The 23,644-nt window shown below is 37.5% G+C and overlaps 1 protein-coding gene across 7 annotated transcripts in view; it reads right to left on the reverse strand.

Moving 5' to 3' along the window:
• LOC137250775 (protein 60A-like) overlaps positions 1 to 23,644 on the reverse strand; it is a 49,481-nt gene that overhangs the window by 23,748 nt on the left and 2,089 nt on the right. For 6 of the 7 annotated variants that reach the window (XM_067784208.1, XM_067784207.1, XM_067784204.1 and 3 more), the window contains exon 2: positions 3,233 to 3,756. In XM_067784208.1, the coding sequence (XP_067640309.1) occupies positions 3,233 to 3,579 (347 nt within the window). In that variant the 5' untranslated portion in view covers positions 3,580 to 3,756. Of the gene's footprint in view, positions 1 to 3,232; positions 3,757 to 11,405; positions 11,642 to 23,644 lie in introns of those variants that run through there. The other variant, XM_067784205.1, reaches the window with a different exon arrangement.

Consider the following 23,644-nt stretch of genomic DNA (forward strand, 5'->3'; position numbering starts at 1 on the left):
ATTTGAAGCTTCTAGCTTTTAAAATGGGGTAGAAATTGCGAAAAGTTTCTTATCTGAACAATCGGTTGTATGAGATATATACTATATATACAACCGATCTCTATGATTTTTTCAGACAACAATATATGCTATATACGTAAGCAATCGGTGAAATTTGAAGCTTATAGCTGTTAAAATGGGGTAGAAATTGCGAAAAGTTTCTTATCTGAACAATCGGTTGTATGAGATATATACTATATATACAACCGATCTCTATGATTTTTTCAGACAACAATATATGCTATATACGTAAGCAATCGGTGAAATTTGAAGCTTATAGCTGTTAAAATGGGGTAGAAATTGCGAAAAGTTTCTTATCTGAACAATCGGTTGTATGAGATATATACTATATATACAACCGATCTCTATGATTTTTTCAGACAACAATATATGCTATATACGTAAGTATTCGGTGAATTTTGAAGTTTCTAGCTGTTAAAATGGGGCTAAAATTTGCGAAAATATATATATATATATACTATATATATATACTATATATACCACCATATATATACTATATATACCACCGATCTTTATGATTTTTTCAGACAACAATATATGCTATATACCTAAGCATTCGTTGAAATTTGAAGCCTCTAGCTCTTAAAATGGGGCAGTAATTACGAAAAGTTCCTTATCTGAACAATCGGTTGTGGGGGATATATACTATATATACGACCGATCTCATCAATTTTTTCAGGCAACAATATGTGCAATATACGAAAGTATATGGTGAAGTTTGAAGCTTCAATCTGTTAAATTGGGTAAGATATTACAAAAATCCTCTTTTTCTGAAAAATCGGTTGTATGGAGGATATATGCTATAGTGGTCCGATCCGGTCGGTTCCGACAAATGTCTAATCGGACACCCAAATACACCCGCTCACCAAATTTTATCAAGATATCTCAAAAATTGAGGGACTAGTTTGCATACAAACAGACAGACGGACAGACGGACAGACGGACATGGCTAAATCAACTCAGCTCTTCAACCTGATTATTTCGGTATACGTAATGGTGGGTCTATCTATTTTCCTTTAAAGACTTACAATTTTCGGTTTCGTGACGAAATTAATATACCATTTCATTTTCATGAAAGGTATAAAAATAGGTAGGTAATCTGTGTGGGGATGCAAAGCTTCACGTTTTTTGTGGTCTGCATGTAAAAACTATGACTACGAATCACGTCTTTCAAAAATATATGACGTAAACGTAACTATTTGATGAAATTTGATGAATTTTGAAGCTTCTAGCCGTAAAAAAGGGGCAAAAATGACAGTTTATATGAAGTATATAATATATATACCACCGATCTCTATGATTTTTTCAGACAACAATATATGCTATATACGTAAGCATTTTGTGAAATTTGAAGCTTCTAGCTGTTAAAACGGGGCAGAAATTGCGCAAAGTTTCTTATCTGAACAATCGGTTATATGAGATATATACTATGTATACAACCGATCTCTATGATTTTATCAGACAACAATATATGCTATATACGTAAGCAATCGGTGAAATTTGAAGCTTATAGCTGTTAAAATGGGGTAGAAATTGCGAAAAGTTTCTTATCTGAACAATCGGTTGTATGAGATATATACTATATATACAACCGATCTCTATGATTTTTTCAGACAACAATATATGCTATATACGTAAGCAATCGGTGAAATTTGAAGCTTATAGCTGTTAAAATGGGGTAGAAATTGCGAAAAGTTTCTTATCTGAACAATCGGTTGTATGAGATATATACTATATATACAACCGATCTCTATGATTTTTTCAGGCAACAATGTATGCTATATACGTAAGCAATCGGTGAAATTTGAAGCTTATAGCTGTTAAAATGGGGTAGAAATTGCGAAAAGTGTCTTATCTGAACAATCGGTTGTATGAGATATATACTACATATACAACCGATCTCTATGATTTTTTTAGACAACAATATATGCTGTATACGTAAGCAATCGGTGAAATTTGAAGCTTATAGCTGTTAAAATGGGGTAGAAATTGCGAAAAGTTTCTTATCTGAACAATTGGTTGTATGAGATATATACTATATATACAACCGATCTCTATGATTTTTTCAGACAACAATATATGCTATATACGTAAGTATTCTGTGAAATTTGAAGCTTCTAGCTGTTAAAATGGGGCTAAAATTTGCAAAAATATATATATATATATACTATATATATATACTATATATACCACCATATATAAACTATATATACCACCGATCTTTATGATTTTTTCAGACAACAATATATGCTATATACGTAAGTATTCGGTAAAATTTGAAGCTTCTAGCTGTTAAAATGGGGCTAAAATTTGCGAAAATATATATATATATATACTATATATATATACTATATATACCACCATATATATACTATATATACCACCGATCTTTATGATTTTTTCAGACAACAATATATGCTATATGCCTAAGCATTCGTTGAAATTTGAAGCCTCTATCTCTTAAAATAAGGCAGTAATTACGAAAAGTTCCTTATCTGAACAATCGGTTGTATGGGATATATACTATATATACGACCGATCTCATCAATTTTTTCAGGCAACAATACGTGCAATATACGAAAGTATATGGTGAAGTTTGAAGCTTCAATCTGTTAAATTGGGTAAGATATTACAAAAATCCTCTTTTTCTGAAAAATCGGTTGTATGGAGGATATATGCTATAGTGGTCCGATCCGGTCGGTTCCGACAAATGTCTAATCGGACACCCAAATACACCCGCTCACCAAATTTTATCAAGATATCTCAAAAATTGAGGGACTAGTTTGCATACAAACAGACAGACGGACAGACGGACAGACGGACATGGCTAAATCAACTCAGCTCTTCAACCTGATTATTTCGGTATACTTAATGGTGGGTCTATCTATTTTCCTTTAAGGACTTACAATTTTCGGTTTCGTGACGAAATTAATATACCATTTCATTTTCATGAAAGGTATAAAAATAAAGATAAGTGGGTAAAGGATTATAAAAGTAAAATTTGGGGGGATAGAAACGAAAAGGAATGTAAAGGAAGATTTAGAGAGAAAAAGGAAGAGCTTATTCAAATGGAACAAAGTATTTTTCGGACGTGTCTACTTGTCTAATACCCCTAGAAGGGTTAAAATAAGTAGGTCCTATTATTTGTAATTACAAATTTAATTTCACTTACCTCAAAGATAAATGTCCATGTTTCCGCCGTGGGCGTTCAGATAGACCCAAAAACTCTAAAATCTCATAAGACGCATCCATTTTATCATATTCGTCCAAAACGCGATGCATTATCGTTTGATCCACGCCATTATCTATATATATGCCCGATTGGCTAGCAGCCACCAACATACGCGAACTATTTTCTAAATCTATACTTAACTGGCACAGCAGAAGAAATATAATTAAAGGCGCCAACAACACTGTGCTACATAGACAATGCAGCCAATTGAAAGGATTCGGATATGTGAAGTTGCGGCTGATGCAATCTCGTTGACGCCGACGTAATGGTAAAATTCTTAAATGCATTTTTTTTGTGCGTATGTGTAGGTTTGCGTGCGTTATGAGCGTGAGTATATTGCAAATGCTTCAGTTGATCCTTTACAGACCTCTATTTTTAGTTATTCATACTTAGTAGTTTAGTAGAATAAGTTTCGGAGTCACATTTTAATTGTGTGTGTTATTATGGTATTTTGCTGTTGTTTCCTTTATTATGTAAATTACATATTTTAGAACTTATTATACCATTAATTTAAACAAAAAGTGTCATGTAATATAATGAACTTATCCCTTCCTGCGTAGCGGCCTTCGATTCCGCACCAAAAAATTTGAATTTGACCAAGTTTTCAAATAATATTTCACTCAATTACTAGTCTTCTAACAATTTTATCGATCCGAGATTACGCTCTTTTTAAAACGTTCCAACAAAAAATAGAGAATGTGTTTGCTGGGTATATCAAAAAAAATATTTCCTAAAAATATTTTCTGTAGGACCGTAAACAATTTTAAATTGCGTGCGGTATTCTGTTTTTAAGTAAAATTGTTTATTCATTATAGTTAATAGGCATTTTTTCAGACAGATAACACAAGCCGACAAAATTTAACCAACATTCAGACCCAGAAACCAGACTATGTATTTCCGAAGGTTTATGATGCGCTGAATCCAAATCTGACCTCAGAATTGCTCTATCAGCTCTATCAGCTTATCGTAACCTGAAAGTGCAAAAAACACCGTTTTGCCCATATTTGAGGTTATGTAGTCTTGCAGATGTTTTTTTTTCACCAAAATTAAAGGATGGCATCTTTAAATACAAGTTTCTTCTTTCAAATGGGGTACAGTTTGCTCAAATATCATGTTTTTTCGCTGAGATATCGCATTTTGAAATTTTCAAGTTTCTAAATCTTCCTACACCAAAAAAAATTAATTTGAACAAACTCAACGCCATTCGAAAGGAGAAGAATTGTATTTAAAGATGCTATCCTTTAGTTTTGGTGAAAGAAAACATCTGCAAGGCCACTGGAATATTATATATAATATTATATTATATTGCCATTGCAATATTATATGTGAAACCACTTTATAATTACTTATCGACAATATTATTGTGACGAATGTTAGCATCACTAAGCGATACTAGCATCACTAAGCCGATACTAAGCAGCCACTCGTATGTACGTAAACAAATCAATCATCATTTACACATATATACAAGGCAACGGAGAGATACTCACAAGCACGTGTAATCATCAGCCGAAGTAGTACTCACATACGCACACGCATATGGCTACAAACTACAAACATACATGTATATGGTTGGTAACCAAGCATGCAGTTCGCGAAATTACTAGACCTTAGGAGAAATGGGTGAACGAGGAAACCGAGAGTATAAAAGCAGCGCAAGCTGAGGCATGACAAATCAGTTTGGATTTAAGCACACTATTGGTTGTGAAGTATAAGTGTTATTGTGAAGTACTCTCAAAGTAGTCTTATGAAGACCATTTTGCATTATTGAATATTGGAGTTATTTATTCAACAGTTTAGCGATTCGAACGTTAGCAGAAGATTTTGGAATAAGCGGAATTCCCCAAAATTCGTTAGATAATTGTTACCAGATATTTTCCATTATTAATAATGATCTCAATACACCGAAAGAAATGAAGCTAGTGAAATCAACAAATCAGGTTTGTTGTTCTGGAATTAACCGACATTCAATAAAATTGATCGCATTACGGTTAATCCAGACCAGTGTTTTTTACAAGAAAACAAATTTGTTTAGTTATTTCAACAGAAGAAAATTTAACAATATTCTGTAAAAATGACACATTGTCAATAAATCTACCTGTTTTTTCTGTTCAAAAAAAACTGATTTCATTGGTCATTTCAACAGCGAACAACTTTCACGCAAATTTTAAAGAGAAACTTACACTCACGTCGCTCTCTAATTTGTTCTTATGGCTATCATGCCACAGAAATCTCTGTCGTATCGACAGCGCCTGCTGATTGCAATGTTGACGGAAATCTGTTATTTTAACAGTTCCATTGATATGCTTAAGGTGGACAACTGACCGACCTCTTCCAAAAAATCGAATTTATGATGCGATTTGCTTCAAATTCCGTACAGGGGTTCCCATTTGACCAAGTTAATATTTAAGAAACCTTTAATTCCAGAAAGTGTGTGATGTGATACGATTCGCTTTAAATTTGCCTAGCTAATATTTGAAAAACTTTTATCTCCGAGAAGGAGACCAGCGGCCGACCGATTTGAAAAACTCTTATTTATGTTTTTTTATTTAGTACAGGGGTTTCCCTCAGGAAAAGCTTAATATTTGGGACAATTTCTTTTCGGCCGAGCGCTTTGTAAGTGGATTTAAGTAAGTTTCATATGTCAACCCATTTCTAATATATAGTGAGGGGTTTAACAAGGAACGGTGGTTAAGAAGATGATCGATAGGGAAAGGGGGGTTATACGAAAAGTCATAGGTAGAAAATGAGATAAATTGAAAGAAGAGATAGGAGTGCGAATTGGAGTGGGGAAGAAATAGAAAGGAGAAGAAATATAGAGAGAGGGTAAGGGAGAGGAAATATAGTCGGGATGGAAAATGGAGAAAGTACGAGAAGACGATAGGAAGGAGAGGAAGCAACAGATGGGAAGAAGATGAAGAAAAATTGACCGAGGTAAGGAAAGAAAGTGGGAGTAGAGCAGGAGAGAAAAATCGAAAAAGTGAAAGGGAGAAGATGCGAAGAAAGACAGGGATCAAACATTGAGAGAAGGAGGGCGTGGCAAGAAGATATGTAGGTAAATTTTTTTTGCAGAAGCTATAATTTGTTTAATAAAATCAAAGACACGGAAATCTCCTTGGTCAACTGAAACAGACATTCTAACCCCATATACTTATGTGGAAAAAAAAGAGAGAAAATCCAATAGAGCGAGAAAAGGTGAAGCGAGTCTCACCCTTTGCATGTAGACAAACCAATTTTCGCGCAGAACAAAGTCTACCGACCATTCTTGTAATAATATAATACCTTAGAGTGAGTTTTTGTTGCGATCGGCATCGTGCTATTTTTAGTTTTCCCGACAAATTGACGCGACGGAGGAAACATTTTTTATGGCGAATGCGAACGGCGTCTTCATGGCAGACGAACTTTCACTGATATGCTTCTTCTAGCAGATTATTTACCAAAGCACTGCCGATAGAAACCCGGTTGGAAAAACTGTTTCTAAAATATTTGGATGTTGCTTTTCCCGGGACCTGAACCCAGGACCCATTTCCTCCTCTTCCGTGCAATGGTTCTTAATACATCGATCCATGCGCCTCTAGCCGAACATTTAATCTTAGTTGTTGCAGAGAGCGTCCCTCTGAATCACATTCATAACTTCATGTTTCTAGCTTCCCGGGAAGATACTTAAAAACTTTGTACAGAAGTCAAATTTAAAACGGCCCATCAACAATTTCCCACCAAAAAAATCGGGAACTATTACAATATGGCTCTCCAATATCTCTGAAGTATTAACGAAAAAGGCCTTGAATGTTCCCAATATGCTCCCTAAAAAGTCGCAGGGTAGTTCCAAAATAATCACGATATAATACTGAGTCAAAGTAATGCCGAAACGCTCCGGAAACAACTCCAAATGGTCCTATAATCTGTATTTAATTAGCGAGATATGCTCATATTGCTTTATACAATTGTTTTTGTTGATATTAGAAAAATTACAAAGTTTAAAAACGGCGATGGTTACTGGGACATGTTTCTGAATTTCACTGCTTCGTCAGCTAGCTTCTCGGGAGCTGAGTTTAGAACACGAAATCTCCAACATTCATACTTTAGACTAGTGTAAAGGCAGATGCCTTTATCCACTCAGCCCCGCTGATCGCTTTGCAATTGGTCTCTCAGAGTTTCCTTTTTGTTGCTATTCCTTTATGAACCATTTAGGTACATAAGTGCCTATTCTATATGCTTTTTAATCTAATGGTATGGAATAATTATAGATGCGCTCCAAGAGTTTAGCAAAGGCAACTCTTAGAGACCAATTGCAAACCGAGCGGGTATTCATATGGCTGAGTGGATAAAGGCTAGTCTATAGTATTGTTGGAGATTTCGAGTTCTTAATAAGCTTTCGAGGAGCTAGCTGATGAAGAAGTGAAATGCAGAAACATGTCCTAGTAACCATCGCTGTTTGTAAACTTTGTAATTTTTCTCTAATATTGCTGATTTTTGATAGCCTTGTAAGTACTTATTATTGTAAAAAATTTAATGAGCTGATAGGCCTTAGTTAAATAAAACACAATATTTAAAGTTGTGTTTTAGTTTTACTTCGTCGATATTTCGATTTCAGTCTGAAATCATCTTCAGGACTGTCAAACACAAATAGAAAAAAGGACTATTAGAATAATATTCTATTTTGCATATAGGTATATAATAAAGGAACTTACACATATGACTATGTTTGATCGACTGATCAGATGTTCAAAAATTAAGTAAATAAAGCATAAGAACGAAAGTAAACAATAGAAAATACCGCAAGTGTAAACAAATTTTTGCAATAACAATAATACATAGGACAAAGAACAATAAGACAGAAAAAATGCATGAGCCATAACTATGGTGTTTAGTTGTTGTCATTGGATAGATTTTTAGCTGGATGTTGGCTGGACGCTGTTTGAATTTGCTGAGCACCGTGAAGCTTGCACTGCATTTTGTTGTTGTTTCAGCAATAGATGTCGATATGCATATGCACATTGGTCGGTGTCGCTTTTAAAATTCATTCTCTTATCATTAGGCGTGCTCATAATATGGAGCATTTCCAAAGTAAAACGCTTATTATAATGTTTCTCAATATCCAAAATAGAAACATTTTTGAAGTCAGGATAGTGACCAGTATCCTTACAATGCGCTGTCAAGGCCGTCTTATTGTCCGAAGCATTGTTTCTAAGCTTTATATTGGACTTATGACCGGACATCCTTGTCTTTAGCTTTAATTTGGTTGTCCCCACATATACCTTATCGCATAAGTGGGACCCGTCACCGTTGCATGGCATTTTATAAATGATGTTGGATTTCTCATCTTTCGAGATTCTGTCCTTAGTATTGCTGTAAACCTGTCGTAACGTTACATGTGAACGCTAGTGTAATTTTCTCTTTATCATATAATTGTGATGTCTTTATTCTCTCCGATATTCCTTGAACATATACTATAGACTTGTATATTTTACTTTTCGTTTCACGTGTTACCTCATCATTAGAGGTTCTAATTTTGAAATTTCGTATGAGTTTGTTGATGAGATTACTGGGGAATTCATTTTCTTCTAGAGTGTTCTTTATAATCGCAATATTCTTTCCGTCGTATATTCTGTCGCTAATAGTGAGTACCCTACTGATGAAGTTTTTGGCTGTATTTAAAATTGTTTTCCTTTCATGGTGTGAGTTGTAGTTGATTAATCTTCCCGAAGCTGTGGGTTTTTTGTACCAGTCAAAATATATTTTATTGTTGTGCGTGTTAATTAGCGTGTCAAGGTATGGTAGTTGACCGTCTTTTTCGACCTCCACTGTAAATCTGATGTTCTTGTTGTAGCTGTTGAGTTCCTTCAGCATATCCTCTACTTCATCCGTTTTGACAATCGCAAATAAATCATCTACATATTTAGTTAGTAGGCGTGGTTTACATTTGGCTTCCATCTCAAATCTTGTTAGCAGGTCTTCCATGACGATGTCTGCTATGACCGGGGAGGCTGGGGAACCCATGGGCATTCCTGTCCGTTGTTCATATATCTTTTCATTGTATTTGAAATATCTATTCTCCTTTATACAAAATTTGACAATCGTTTAAAAAAGTTCCCTTGTTAACGTTGTGTACTCTTTTATTTCATCCCACTTTGAAGAAATGATTTCCAAGGCCACATCAACTGGAATGCTTGGGAACAGGGAGACTACGTCGAAGGACACCAAGCATTCATCATCATATATGTACGTGCCCCCCACTTTGTTTTTAAATTCTGCCGAGTCCTTAGCATTATACTTGGACGACATAGTAACTTTTTCAAGAATTTTCACGACATATTATAAATTATACTAGCTGCAGAACTTAACCGCACTGGAACAATATACTATAAAAGCGTGCAATTACTGGCATATGCTGATGACATTGATATCATCGGCCTAAACACCCGCGCTGTTAGTTCTGCTTACTCCAAGCTGGAAAAAGAAGCGGTAAAGATGGGTTTGATGGTGAATGAGGACAAAACGAAGTACCTGCTGTCATCGAGCAAAGAGTCAGCGCATATGCGCCTTGGCAACCACGCTACTGTTGGCAGCCATAATTTCGAAATAGTAAAAGACTTCGTTTATTTGGGAACCAGCATCAACATTAGCAACAACATCAGCACTGAAATCCAGCGAAGAATCAATCTTGCCAATAAATGCTACTTTGGACTAGGTAGGCAATTGAAAAGTAAAGTCCTCTCTCGGCGAACGAAAATCATACTCTACAAGTCACTTATCGTACCCGTCCTGCTATATGGGGCAGAAGCATGGACCATGACAACAGCAGATGAAGCGGCTTTGGGAGTGTTCGAGAGAAAAGTTCTTCGAAAGATTTATGGACCTCTACGCGTTGGCGATGGCGAGTACCGAAGAAGATTTAATGATGAGCTGTACGAGCTATACGCAGACATCAACATAGTCCAGCGAATTAAAACGCAGCGGCTGCGCTGGCTAGGCCATGTTATGCGAATGAAAGATGATGCTCCGGCCAGGAAAGTGTTTCTATCGGAACCCGCCTATGGAAGCAGAGGTAGAGGGCGGCCCCCACTCCGTTGGAAGGACCAGGTGGAAAACGATTTAAACTCCCTTGGTGTGACCAATTGGCGCCGGTTGGCGGAGCGAAGGAGCGACTGGCGCGCCTTGTTGGACGGCCATAACCGTTTAGACGGTTAAGCGCCAATTAAGTAAGTAAGTAAGTATGACGGGGAGTCAATCGAGGAGCATATAGGCCGTACAGGTATATTTTCTTTGTGGATTTTTGGTAATCCGTAAATTCTCGGTGTGTTTGCGTTTTTACATAGTAGAAATTTCTTTTCTTGGGCATCTATATTGCCATTGTAGAACATTCGTTGTACTAATTCATTGTTTTTCTCCTGTAATTTGTTAGTCGGATCGCGTTTTAAAACCCTGTAGGTAGAGATGTCATTGACTACCGTCTCTATTTTTGAGTCGTATTCTGTTTTGTCCATGACAACCGTAACATTGCCCTTGTCGGCATTAAGTATGATTAACTGTTTGTTTTGTTTGAGGAACCGTTTTGTGTCTTCTAAGGTTTGGCATATAAATTTGTCTCGGAATGAAGTCGTCTTTTTCTTTAAGTGATCCTGTATTAGTGTCGTGAAATTATTTCTGGCTATTTCTTGCATATCTCTATCTTTTACAGTATGTATGATGTTCTCCCCGTCTGCTATAAACTTAAACAATGGAAACTTTTCATTATCGGACGCAAGGGCGTATTTTGGGCCAAGGGATAATAGCCACTGTATGTTGTGTGGGATTTCTATCGGTGTTAGGTTTCGAAACCATTGTGGGACTACCCTAATATTTAATTTTTCCATTTCTTTTTGTCTTAGTTTTTCGTACTTGTTGGTTTGTGTCTTTTTGATATTGTTGGTAAGTTTGTCCAGAAGTACATTTTCACTGTCGAAAAACTTTGTTGAGTGATGCAAGTCAAGTATATGAGAAATCTCTGTTTTCATTTTTTCCGATTCCCTCCTTTTTTGTCTTAGGAGTTCATGTTTGATACATATTATGATGTTTAATAATTTTATTTGCACTTTGCTAATATATGTGGACACTCTGTTGGTGAACTTACTTGGTATCCTGCTGCTGCTGGTGTTGTTGCTTATGATGTACATGATCGTTTTTGTTGCATCACTGATAAAATTCGGTGTTAGTCCGCTCCGCTTGCACCTCTCCAAAAACTTGGTCGACTGGGATAGTTTTGTAATTTGTTTGGTTATTTGTTGGTATCGTTTGATATACCTGTTGGTCCGATTATTGTATTTGTGTTTGATTGTATGGTACACTTTGAATGTGTTGATGTTTTCTCGGTGTGCTCTCCGTTTAAACATATTGCTGATTTTTGATAGCCTTGTAATAAGTACTTAAAAAATTTAATATCAATAACAGAAACACTCCTATAATGGTTCCCTGATACTCTCGAAACAGACATGGTAACGATACAGTGACGAAGTAGTTCCGAAACGATCTCATTATAATTTCTTAAAGTTATCGAAATAGGTCCGAGGTCATACCGAAATAGTTTTAACTGACCCAGAAGCAGTGCCAAAATTATTCAAAGCAGTTAAAACTACTTCAAATATTATCAAAAACAAGTACGGAAGGCTAAGTTAGGGTGTAACTGAACATTACATACTCAGCTGAGAGCTTTGGAGACAAAATAAGAGAAAATCACCATGTAGGAAAATGAACCTAGGGTAACCCTGGAATGTGTTTGTATGACATTGGTATTAAATGGAAGGTGTTAATGAGTATTTTAAAAGGGAGTGGGCCTTATTTCTATAGATGGACGCTTTTTGTAGATATCGCCATAAAGGTGGACCAGGGGTGGCTCTATTATGTGTTTGTACGATATGGGTATCAAATGAAAGGTATTAATGAGGGTTTTAAAAGGGAGTGAATCTTAGTTGTATATGTGAAGGCGTTTTCGAGATATCGGGTGACCCAGAACATCATCTGTCGGGTACCGCTAATTTATTTATATATGTAATACCACGAACAGTATTTCTGTCATGATTCCAAGGGCTTTGGATTTCGCCCTGCAGAACTTTTTCATATTCTTCTACTTAATATTGTGACGAATACTAGCAACACTAAGGGGTACTATCATCTCTAAGCCGATACTCAGCAGTGACTTGTATGCACATCAACAAATCAATCATTATGTCTACCCATATGTCCATACGAGCAGCGGAGAAGAGACGCACAAACACATGCATATATCTTATCTGAGATGCTCCCAAAAGTAGGCAATTATCTGTGGAAGTGTCACTCACATATACACGGGCATATGAGAAGATATACACGTGCATCTGTAGTTATAATTTTATAGCACTAACTAAGTAAATTCTTGAACCGTCTAGAAGTATGCGAACGAGAAATCACAGGGTATAAAAGGCAGCAACAGTAGAGGCACGACAATCAGTTTTGATTAAGCACGCTATATGTCGAGCAATAGAAGTGTTATTTTAAAAGTACTTGAATAAAGGCCATTTTGCATTATTGAATAGTAGAGTTATTTATTCAAAAGTTTAGTGATTCGAACGTTAGTAGAAGGTTGCACTAAATTCGTTACAATATGGTAGGTGTCACACCCATTTCACAAAGTTCTTTCTAAAGTTATATTTTGCGTCAATAAACCAATCAAATTACCATGTTTCATCCCTTTTTTCGTATTTGGTATAGAATTATGGCATTTTGTTCATTTTTCGAAATTTTCGATATCGAAAAGTGGACGTGGTCATAGTCGGATTTCGCCAATTTTTAATACCAAGCTAAAGTGAGTTCAGATAAGTACGTGAACTAAGTTTAGTAAAGATATATAGATTTTTGGTTAAGTTATCGTGTTAACGGCCGAGCGGAAAGACGGACAGTTGACTATGTATAACAACTGGGCGTGGCTTCAACCGGTTTCGCCCATTTTCACAGAAAGCAATTATCTTCATAGAAGCTATGCCCTTACCAAATTTCACAAAGATTGCTAAATTTTTTTTCGTCTTATGGCATTAAAAGTATTCTAGACAAATTAAATAAAAAGGGCGAAGCCCCGCCCATTTTGAAATTTTCTTTTATATTTGTATTTTTTTGCACCATATCATTACTGGAGTTGAATGTTGACATAATTTACTTATATACAGGAAATATATTAAATTTTTTGTTAAAATTTGACTTAAAAAAAATTTTTTTTTAAAATGTGGGCGTGTTCTTCATCCGATTTTGCTAATTTTTATTTAGCACATATATAGTAATATTAGTAAAGTTCATACCAAATTTCATTATGATATCTTCAACGACTGCCAAATTACAGCTTGCAAAACTTTTAAATTACCTTCTTTTAAAAGTGGGCGGTGCCACGCCCATTGTCCAAAATTTTACTAATTTTCTATTATGCGTCATAAGGTCAACCCACCTACTAAGTTTCATGGCTTTATCCGTCCTTGGTAATAAATTATCGCACTTTTTCGGTTTTTCGAAGTTTTCGATATCGAAAAAGTGGGCGTGGTTATAGTCCGATTTCGTTCATGTTAAATAGCGATCTGAGATGAGTGCCCAGCAACTTACATACCAAATTTCATTAAGATACCTCAAAATATACTCAAGTTATTGTGTTTACGGGCGGACGGACATGGCTAAATGAATTTCTTTTTTCGCCCAGATCATTTTGATAAATAGAAGTCTATATCTATTTCGATTAGTTTATGCCGTTACGGATTACCGTTATGCGAACATAATTAATATACTCTGTGAGCTCTGCTCAGCTGAGTATAAAAATTCGAAATCGGTAATGGTAAGAAAGCAATGGCAATCGAAAGAGCTCTGGTGGGTTTAGGAGTCGAGGCGGCTCTGGTTGAATTTATTAACAAACTTCAATGCGGCAGAATTGTCGCAGCGGGGTGGGAGGAGCCATAATTAAGAGGAAGGTGTGCAGGGGCACGCCACAGGGGGTGTCCTATCTCCTCTATTCTGGGTTGTGGTAGTCACGAAGCTTCTTGTGGAGCTGGAGACCAATGGTTGTCGGGTGGTTGCCTATGTAGATGACCTCGCTATCCTAGTCAGAGGCAAATTTCTGGGCACCCTACGCGATGTTCTGCAGGGCTACTTGGATACTGTAGCTAGGTGGGCTGAATCATGTGGATTGGCGGTTAACCCGGGAAAAACGGAATTGGTTCTTTTTACACGGAGATATAAGATGCCCGATTTCAGAACACCCTCGATTGGGGGTACCGTTGGTACTTTCTGATAGGGTTAAATATTTGGGATTTGTTTTGAACAAGAAACTGTCCTGGAGACCCAATGTGGAAGATCGGGCCAGGAAAGCCGCCGTTGCCTTGTACTGCTGCAGAGGGGCTATCGGAAAAAGATGGGGACTCTCGCCAGGAGTAGTAAACTGGCTTTATGAGATGGTGGTCAAACCGATTCTGCTATATGGGGTGCTGGTCTGGTAGAAAGCACTGGACTTTTGTCAAGAGCTAAATGTAAGCCGCAAGTTTAAGTTGGCTGATCACTGCAGTGTATTCCAAGCGGAAGTTGCTGCGATTAAGGATGCGGTGGATGGAATGCTATCCAGTGCAACTACGGTTAGGGAATTTAACATCTACTCTGATAGTCAAGCGGCTATCAAGGGCTTGAGCTCAACTACAGTGCGATCGAGGGTGGTCTGGGAGTGCCTAACCTCGCTTGCGATTGCATCGAATTATTTTACAATTAAGATTTTCTGGGTCCCGGGCCATAGTGATATCCCGGGTAACTGTTAAGCGAATCTCTTAGCCCGCATCGGTACAACTGAACCGGATGAAGATGGCTGTAGGGATTTCGGGATTCCGCTGGGTAGCAAGATATTTCCGGCCGAAAGTGGATCGCAGGAGATCTGCTGAAATAATTGGGTTCACTAAGGCTCACCTATCAATGGTCATTGGGGTTTTGTACAGGGCACTGTCCGATGGGTATCCATGCGGTACGTCTCAATATACTGGAAACTCCATCCTGCTGCAGCTGTATGGAGGACGATGAGGTGGAATCACCAAATCACTTTATGCTTAATTGCCCAGCTTTTGCCAGAACTAGGCGAAAGTACTTCGGTGGCGACTCACTTGGATCTCGCGGGGATTTATCCAATGTTGGGATCGGTATCATTCGGAGCTTTATCGTTGCTACTCAACGATTCTCTAAGTAGCTAGATCTAAGTCACTGTTATTTTTGGTGTATGTGGTATCACAACGGACCTTCGTGTTGTCCAAGTGAGGCAGCTACCACCTAACCTAACCTAACCTATGGTAAGTGAACACAATTTAAATGCCGCCGGACGTGATCTATGTGTATTCAGTCCACAAATGCCGCTTGATTAATAGTGTTTTTTTTTTCTGTTATAGAACTGGAGAGTTGAAGTTCCGAAAATTCGAAAAACCCTATTTAATTGCATTTTTTTGCTATAAGGAATCCGATTTTTAGGTAGAACAAAGAAAATTAACAACCACTTTAAATGTGAGTACCCTAATATACGTATGTACAGTATACAAAAGTACATAGTACACATATTATTTTCTCTTAAATTCTCGAAGATTCTCAGGTGAAATAACAAAAAAATCTTTTGTTTACAAGCAAATCAATCAGGCATGCAGTCTGGGAAACGATAGCTATAAAAAAAGTGGATTACTTATGATGAGCCGATTGAAATAGTGTGTGAAATGCTATTTTATAACAAACATACCTAGACTTGGGAGTCAGGGAGCTAGCTGCATTTTGAGGTCATCATAGTATCATTGCCAAAATTTCGCGTTGTAGTTCTTAAGCGGGGCTACGAGGCTTGAGTGGAATATACCCGCGGTTAGACATGTCTTTCCCAAGAAGCGACTAAAATCTAAAACCCATACCTATGTTGCACACTGAGCTTGAAATATCCCACAAAGAACTGCACTGCCAATAAAAATACATTTCTAATGGCATCCCTTTATTCTGATAAAGAACCGGGTTTTGTGATAAGAAGAAGACGTATATGTAGGTCATGTTGAAGTGGATGCCCGAGGGCAAACCACATCCAGCGACAATAAGCCCATTGTGATAACAAAAAAAAGACACCTTTCTTCTTCAACCATTTTGAGGAACTGAGAAATGCTACTAAGTCCTTGATGTGACACGCCACGACCTTGCGCAGATTTTCCAGATCCATCGTTTCCTCCACTTTATACTCTTTACAACTCCTGCTGCAACGACGATAAAGGTGTTGCTAACCTTTCTGCATTCCCACCTATAAGTCAGTGCCCAGTTAGTACTCCTATAACTGTGGAAACGTTATCCCTACTTAGGGTGTATTCGGGACGTGATCTTTTAGGATCCCATTTTAGCCTGGCTTCCTTCGATGTCCGACACCCCGGTGTTTGTAGCCATCTTTCGTAGGCTTGACTGTGGATGTACGATTTTAGCATTAGTTTGCATGTGGCAAGCAGCATACCCAAGCGTTCGTGGTCAGGAAGAATTTGCCCTGTCGTACCTCGCCAACGAGTTCATCTCCAACGCAGTTTCCCTCGATGTCCCTGTGCCCCGGGACTCATACGATTCTGTTGGGCTATCTATTGAAGAGATTGGACGATGCAAGCGAGCAGAGGGAGGAAATGTTTCGCGAATGTGCCTAATTCAAAATTGTGAAGACGAAGACCTCTTGTTGGTTTGTAGTATCCAAGTTTTAAATAAGTTAGTGTTAACTGTTAACTCTTCGAAAGCTAGTTTCTTTTATGGGGAGATCGTAGTGAGAAAGTTGAAAGAATGTGAATTCCCCACATGATCATAGAAGGAAATAAACACGGTCTTGGTTTCGCCGAATCCTCAGAAGATTCAAAGTCATATTAAGCTTTATTTGGATAATTTAATGTCATAACCTTTAAAGAGTTCGATTGAGCTGTTCCTTATCAGGAGTCCGAGTCAGCCTAATCTAACTTAAGCGGGTTGAAAACGAGTGTTTTTTTTTTATTTTATTTTTTTTATCAGTGCTGCAACTCACTGCCACTCATGTAGACTTGTCAATTAACTAATAAATATTTTCTGCCCATTTCTACGTACTAGATATATCTACATATCAATGTACATACATACATATGTGTGTTTGTGCACTTGTAATGCATACGAAAACAATAGTTGTACTACACGCGGTTAGCGAGTGCCATAAAGCAGTCTAGAATTATAAACATTTGAGTATGTAGACATCAGGGCCGTTCGATAAATAAGTGCCGCATTGGGACCTTTTTGCAAACTGCTACTAACAGCCTGATTCTAATGTGGTAACAACTTTCTTCACCATGGCAACTTTCTTCATGTGGCAACTTTTGTACCCTTTTGGTATTCTGCCTACGAAAGTAGCCGGATAATTGTTTACCCACTAAAATAGGTGGTAACATCAATGTAACCACACAAAAGCTGTTGTTTAGAAAAAGGCAATACTGAAAAATAAAGAATTGTGAGCGGAAATAAGTAAACATAATAGTAAAAAAGTGTTGCCTCTTGCTATACATATTTGTTTCCATGTACTTTCTCAGTATATATTACAATATATGAAGCTATGTAAAAACGTATGCATGTATGCACATATGTATATACACATCGTCCCGTTTATTCATTAACATCGTATCTACGAGTGACACATTTTCGGTAAAGCCATGGCGGAACCATACACGGTGGCAGCATGGTGACATACCTACAAACATAAATAAAAATTCCATGTACATCGTTTTTGTAAATTCGATGGACAAATGTCAAAATCGTACTTCGCCGGAAGTTGATGTATCAAATTAAATAAAAAAATTTTATATTCAGCTGTCCCATGCTGCCACCTTGTATCGTTCCGCCATGGGTAAAGCGAAGAAAACCAACTTTTAAATTTCACCACAGACACTGGTGAGTTTTTCGGTGATGACAGCGTTACCACTTTGGCCAGAATCGCGAATAAAACAACTGGTAACGATTTACGGTTACATAATGTTCTGGGTACTATTTTACCGGTAACGCTAAGAATCGGGCCGTAAAGGATAATTTTATATACTGTGTCGAATATTAGCGTCACTAAGCTGATACTAAGTAAATAAAGGCACAACAACAATAAAGCAAGCTGCCACTCTTGTGTACATCAAATCAATCATATTTTATACACATACATACAGGCAACGAAGAGATACTCACGAACACATGTAGTCATCAGCCGAAGTTGGTTCTCACACATGCACACGCATATATGTAGCTCAATTACCAAGCAGGAGGTACAACAGAAGGCGAAACGTCTAGACGTTAGTAGAGAGATGCGAATGAAGCAACGGAGGTGTATAAAAGCAGCGCAAGCTGAGTAATCAGTAATAAGTTTGATTTAAACACGCTATCAGTGGCGAAGTGAAGTATAATTGTACTAGTCACAAAGCAGTCTAATAAAGACCATTTTGCAATACAGAATATTGGAGTGAATTATTCAACAGTTTAGCGAACGTTAGCAGAAGGTTTCAAATAAGCAGAATTTCCCTAAATGCGTTACAATACTAAAATGTGTAGAAGTTACGTTTTAGAGTTTGGCATACTTAAACGCAGTTCTTATGAAATTGAGTGGTAATAAATTGACTACAACTCTACATTTTTTATTTATTGTATAATTCAAGCATAACACTGGAGGAAGGAATTATTGCACACTGCAGATATTGGTGGTATATTTTTTCTCAGCATGTCTTGAGAAATATCCACTGAAGAGGCATGATAAAAGGGCTATGGTAGAACAACATGGTTTTTCGTGTATTTTTTTCTGTCTTGAAGTCAAGATGCCATAAAGACATGAGTCATTTACCAATGTATGAGTCATTATGCAATATTTTTCAATAAAATTGCATGTTTTACTGTATTCTCAATCGATATATATGCACCTAAATCGTGCTACAGCATATTATTATTGTCTCAGATGACCATTGCCTTTTCATCCTGAAAAAAATTCCCGTCACGAAAAACCACAATTTCGCTTTAAACAGTAACGGTATAGCAACGATTTTATCAAAACAACAGACATTATGAAACTTCAAAAATCCGCAAAAATTTCAAAAATTTGTAAGTTGAACTACCAATCTTATGATCAAATCGACAGACATTGTTCTGGCTTTCTCTAACTATCCTCCTGCCTCCCCTCCGTCTCAACCTCATATCCCTCTCTTATTTCTCCTCATCTATGCTTTCACACTATGGACACTTTTTCTATTGACCGTACAGTTCAATAGTTCTGCGTTCTTCCTGTTTACTTTGATCAGCCCATTTAATTTCCCTACCCCTTTCATTTTTCCATAAATCTTCCACCTTTTCCTCTTACCCTTCCTTCTCTTGCTCTTATCTAAGTCTAATTCTCAATTATACTCTTAATCTTATCCTAATGTTATTCTTACTTCACCTTCCTCCATTTTCTCAAACCATTATCCTTATCCTTATTATTACTTTTACTCGCCATCTCAATCCTCCTCTTGTTCTCTTTACTTTTCCGACTTCCCTCTTACTTCCTCTACTTTCCCTCCGCACTTTCCTCTTTTTTATTTTCTCTTTTCTTTCGATTCCCATTTGCCAATGTAGGGATATATCCAACTTGGTTTTTTTCCATATATTGCATTAATAAAGTGGTAAAATAGTTAGTACCAAAAGTTTTCCCTTCCTACTACTTAAAAAGTCATGATCGGATTATGAATGCCGTCTAATTTTTGTTGTTGTACTACCGACTTCACATGCCTGGTTTTATTGCATCATAGTGCCTACCGATTAAAGTTGTTCTAATCATTTGAGTGTAAACGTTGTCAAATCTAAGAAAATGGGATTTTTAGAATTCGAGTATGTCACGAAGGAGTGCTATAGGAAACCGGGTAAAAACTAGTCCAACTTAACTTGAAATTTATCCTGCGGATGTTTTTTTGTGCTCGTCCCAATTCATTTGAAAATCTTGATAACCCTTTTCCCGAAGTGGTGAAAAGGTCAAACATAAATTTCCCAAATTGACACTACGTCAAATTTAAGAAGGACGTTAAGTCAATTGACCTTATGACCATTTAAAGTGGTCATATTTCTATTGATCTTATGGCCTTTGATCTTATGTCACCCCACCAGCGAGATACACAATTCGATAAACACTTTCTTTTGGCCCTACTATCGAGTCGAATATTTGCTCAATGGCGGTATATTACACGTATTGTTTTTAAGTTCCAACAAAAAAATATCCCTTGTCAAAAATTTTATAAAAAAGAAGGAACACGTTCGCCCTGCAATCCGTTACAAAAATATGGCATGGCATGTTACATAAGTAATTGGAGGATGGTCACGCAAAGCGATACTTTCGCCCTACTGGTTCAATGACTAGCTCCAGACTGATGCTAATCGGACGCAGTGCGTAACATTTGACAGCTATCCTTAAACCAACATTTGCCGTTTTTTACATGTATATACATCTACATTTGCTGGTAAAAAAAACGCTTATCATCACTTAGATAGTTTGAGAAACCCATCTAGCGGCAGTAGTTAAATAACTAGCTACAAAACGGATTGTACCGAATAGCGGAGACACGCACCTCTGTTGGCCACCATAGTGTATAACCTATAGCTGCATCGGTTGCGGTGAATAATGGACACACACCATTTATAGAGGTAAAACATAGAAGTAATGTAGAGGTAAAACATATACACACATTTCTGTAGCATCTGAGTATAATGCGTATTGAAATTTAGGAGTTCTAATTTTCTGCGCTGCAATTTCAGAAGTGTAGATAAAGTTATGCACTTGGCAGTCGATATAAAGTTTAAGTGCATATGTATATAGATGTAAAAAAAAAACACAGCTATTGCTTGAGTCTAAGCAATATGTATTTTAATTGATCAATCAAGAGCAACAACTATTTCGGAACCACCTTCCACTGAAGCATTTAGGAACGCATTCAAAAAATCTGCATAAGGGGCAATTGTTGTTTCGTAGGACGTCACAATGCCAAAAGTACCAGTTGAAAGCACTGAGAGGGGACTGAATTAGAACTAGCGGATAAATAAATTTGCCAAACTTAGAAGGTAGGTAGGTATAATGGCTGCGACCCTGGTCGCCCAAATAGCTAATGAAAAAGCCGTTTTGATGCCATAAAACTTGTCTGAACCTACTGAGTGCTACATGGATATGTTTTACAAGCAGCCTGAGTTGTTTATAAAATCAAGAATGTTTGCCATCCCCATTTCCACTAATCTTCCTAGATCTTCCGGAAAATGGCTCACGAATGATCTTAAATGGATTCTAGCTAGATCCAGACATTTACACAGAAAGTGCTCGACATTCTCTTTTTCATCTATGTCCTTACAACGTCTGCAGTGGTCGTTGTGCGGAATACCCATCTTTTCCGCATGCGTGCCTAAAGCTCAGTGACCAGTGCAGACGGCTATAAGTCTATAGGTGTCGGCCCTGGATCTGCCCAGCAGATACCTTGTTTTCCTTTCGTTGTAGTCCGGCGAGATGGCTTTTGAAATCGCACAACCCGCGGTGCTCTTCCATTTTAGTTGGGCTTTGTTTACATAAAAATCTGGAATATCTCCCTTAGCCACCCCCAGGTGTATACCTACTTGAACACTGGTTACTCCCTAACCCCCCCCCCCCCTGCTGAGTCTCGATCGCCCTATGTCCCGGAACCCAGATAATGGATATTTCCAGAGTGTCGGTCAGCGCCGATAAGAGTTGTTTGCATGACCCTACCAGCTTTGAGCTAGTATATGGTGCAGCTAACTCCTTAATTGCTGCTTGACTGTCAGAAAGGATAGACACTTTGCCAGTTATGTTCGAGTAATTTACAGGCCTGCCAAATTGAGGGGACTTCTGCTTGAAATACACTGCAGTATGACGGTAGTTTGAGCGACGTAGAAATTTCTAAGGAATGCGAGAAGATTCCAGCCCCCACCCCTGAGGCCATCTTTGAGCCATCAGTGTAGATTAGTATGCCGTTACCCACTGGAACCGCGCCTCTCTTCCAATCATTCCTAATGACAGTGGTGATGTTGCCCTCAAACTGAAGTTTGTGGGGATTATAATCTATATCGGAATTTAGTACTCCCATCGGGAGTAGATTAAGAATACTGACATGCCCCTTCTGAGTATCTTTCCAACACCCTAACTGTCTGAGCCTCAGCGAAGAAAGAAGCGTATAATATTTAGAAGGCATACAACATTTAAATTGGAAGTGGAATTTACTGCTCTTCTAGGGACGCATCTTCTTTTATGCAAATATTCAAAAGTGCTTGGACTTATCAAACTGCTCTCGTACTTGTAAGTTTTTATGTGTGTGTGTATAAATATTTATATCCATATGCATAAACAATCAAATTTACTTCGTAGTAAATGTATTTATAATGTAGGTACATGTTATAAACATTTTTGAGATGCTGGTAAAATTTCGCGAAAAATGTACGAACGATCAAAATATAATAAACCAAACATGGATAAGAAACAAATTAAGCGCTGAAAGGAAAGGCGCGCGTAAGAAGGCAGCAAAGTATTTATTGCGTGGACTTTATATATGTAGGCATATTTATTTATATGTATGTAGGTGTATGTATATATATATGCCCGTCACTGTACAAAAGGATACAGAGCCAAGACCACCAACGCATAAAACAAAAGCAACAATAAAAACCACCTGACGAGGCGAGTATTCGAAGACAAAACTTGGGGCAAGAGGATGAAGCAACGATATGCTTTTTGCCATGGGCGTAAGCGGGAGGCACAACTTTGGTGACGTAACGCGGGCAGAACTCATATGTTTGATCTAAATTCTGTTAGAAGCAACCCTTGGTCTCATCATTCCTATCATCCGTTGGAAGCACAAATTTATTGGTAGTCTGGAAGCATCGTTGATTGGCGCATAAATAAGTCACGCCTGTCATCTAATTGGGATCACTAAGCGAAATCAAGTTTTATTAAACCAATTACACGCCTTGTCGGAAGTATCGTTTGATTTCAACCGCTTCGGGACTGAGATGATGTTGCTCAACCTAATTTGGCAAAGCTGCATAAACTTTTTAAGGCTCCCAAATTCATACATGACAGCACACTGGCAACTCCTTTTCGAGCTATCAATAGCTGCTGCAGTTGATAATGCATTTCGATTCTCGCATCGCTAATCCTCTACGTTAGGAGATTTTCTAGGTGTGACTTCGAAAGTAAAGGATCTAATCAGTTTTTCGACTTAAGGCTTCAGTCTTTCGTATAGTGACCTACTTGGTAGCTTATATGCTGATGACCGGGATATTGAAATTTAACCTCGTCATAGTCATGTATCCGTTGATTTTCTA

Source organism: Eurosta solidaginis, chromosome 4, assembly GCF_040869045.1.
Source record: "Eurosta solidaginis isolate ZX-2024a chromosome 4, ASM4086904v1, whole genome shotgun sequence".
Lineage (NCBI taxonomy): Eukaryota > Metazoa > Arthropoda > Insecta > Diptera > Tephritidae > Eurosta > Eurosta solidaginis.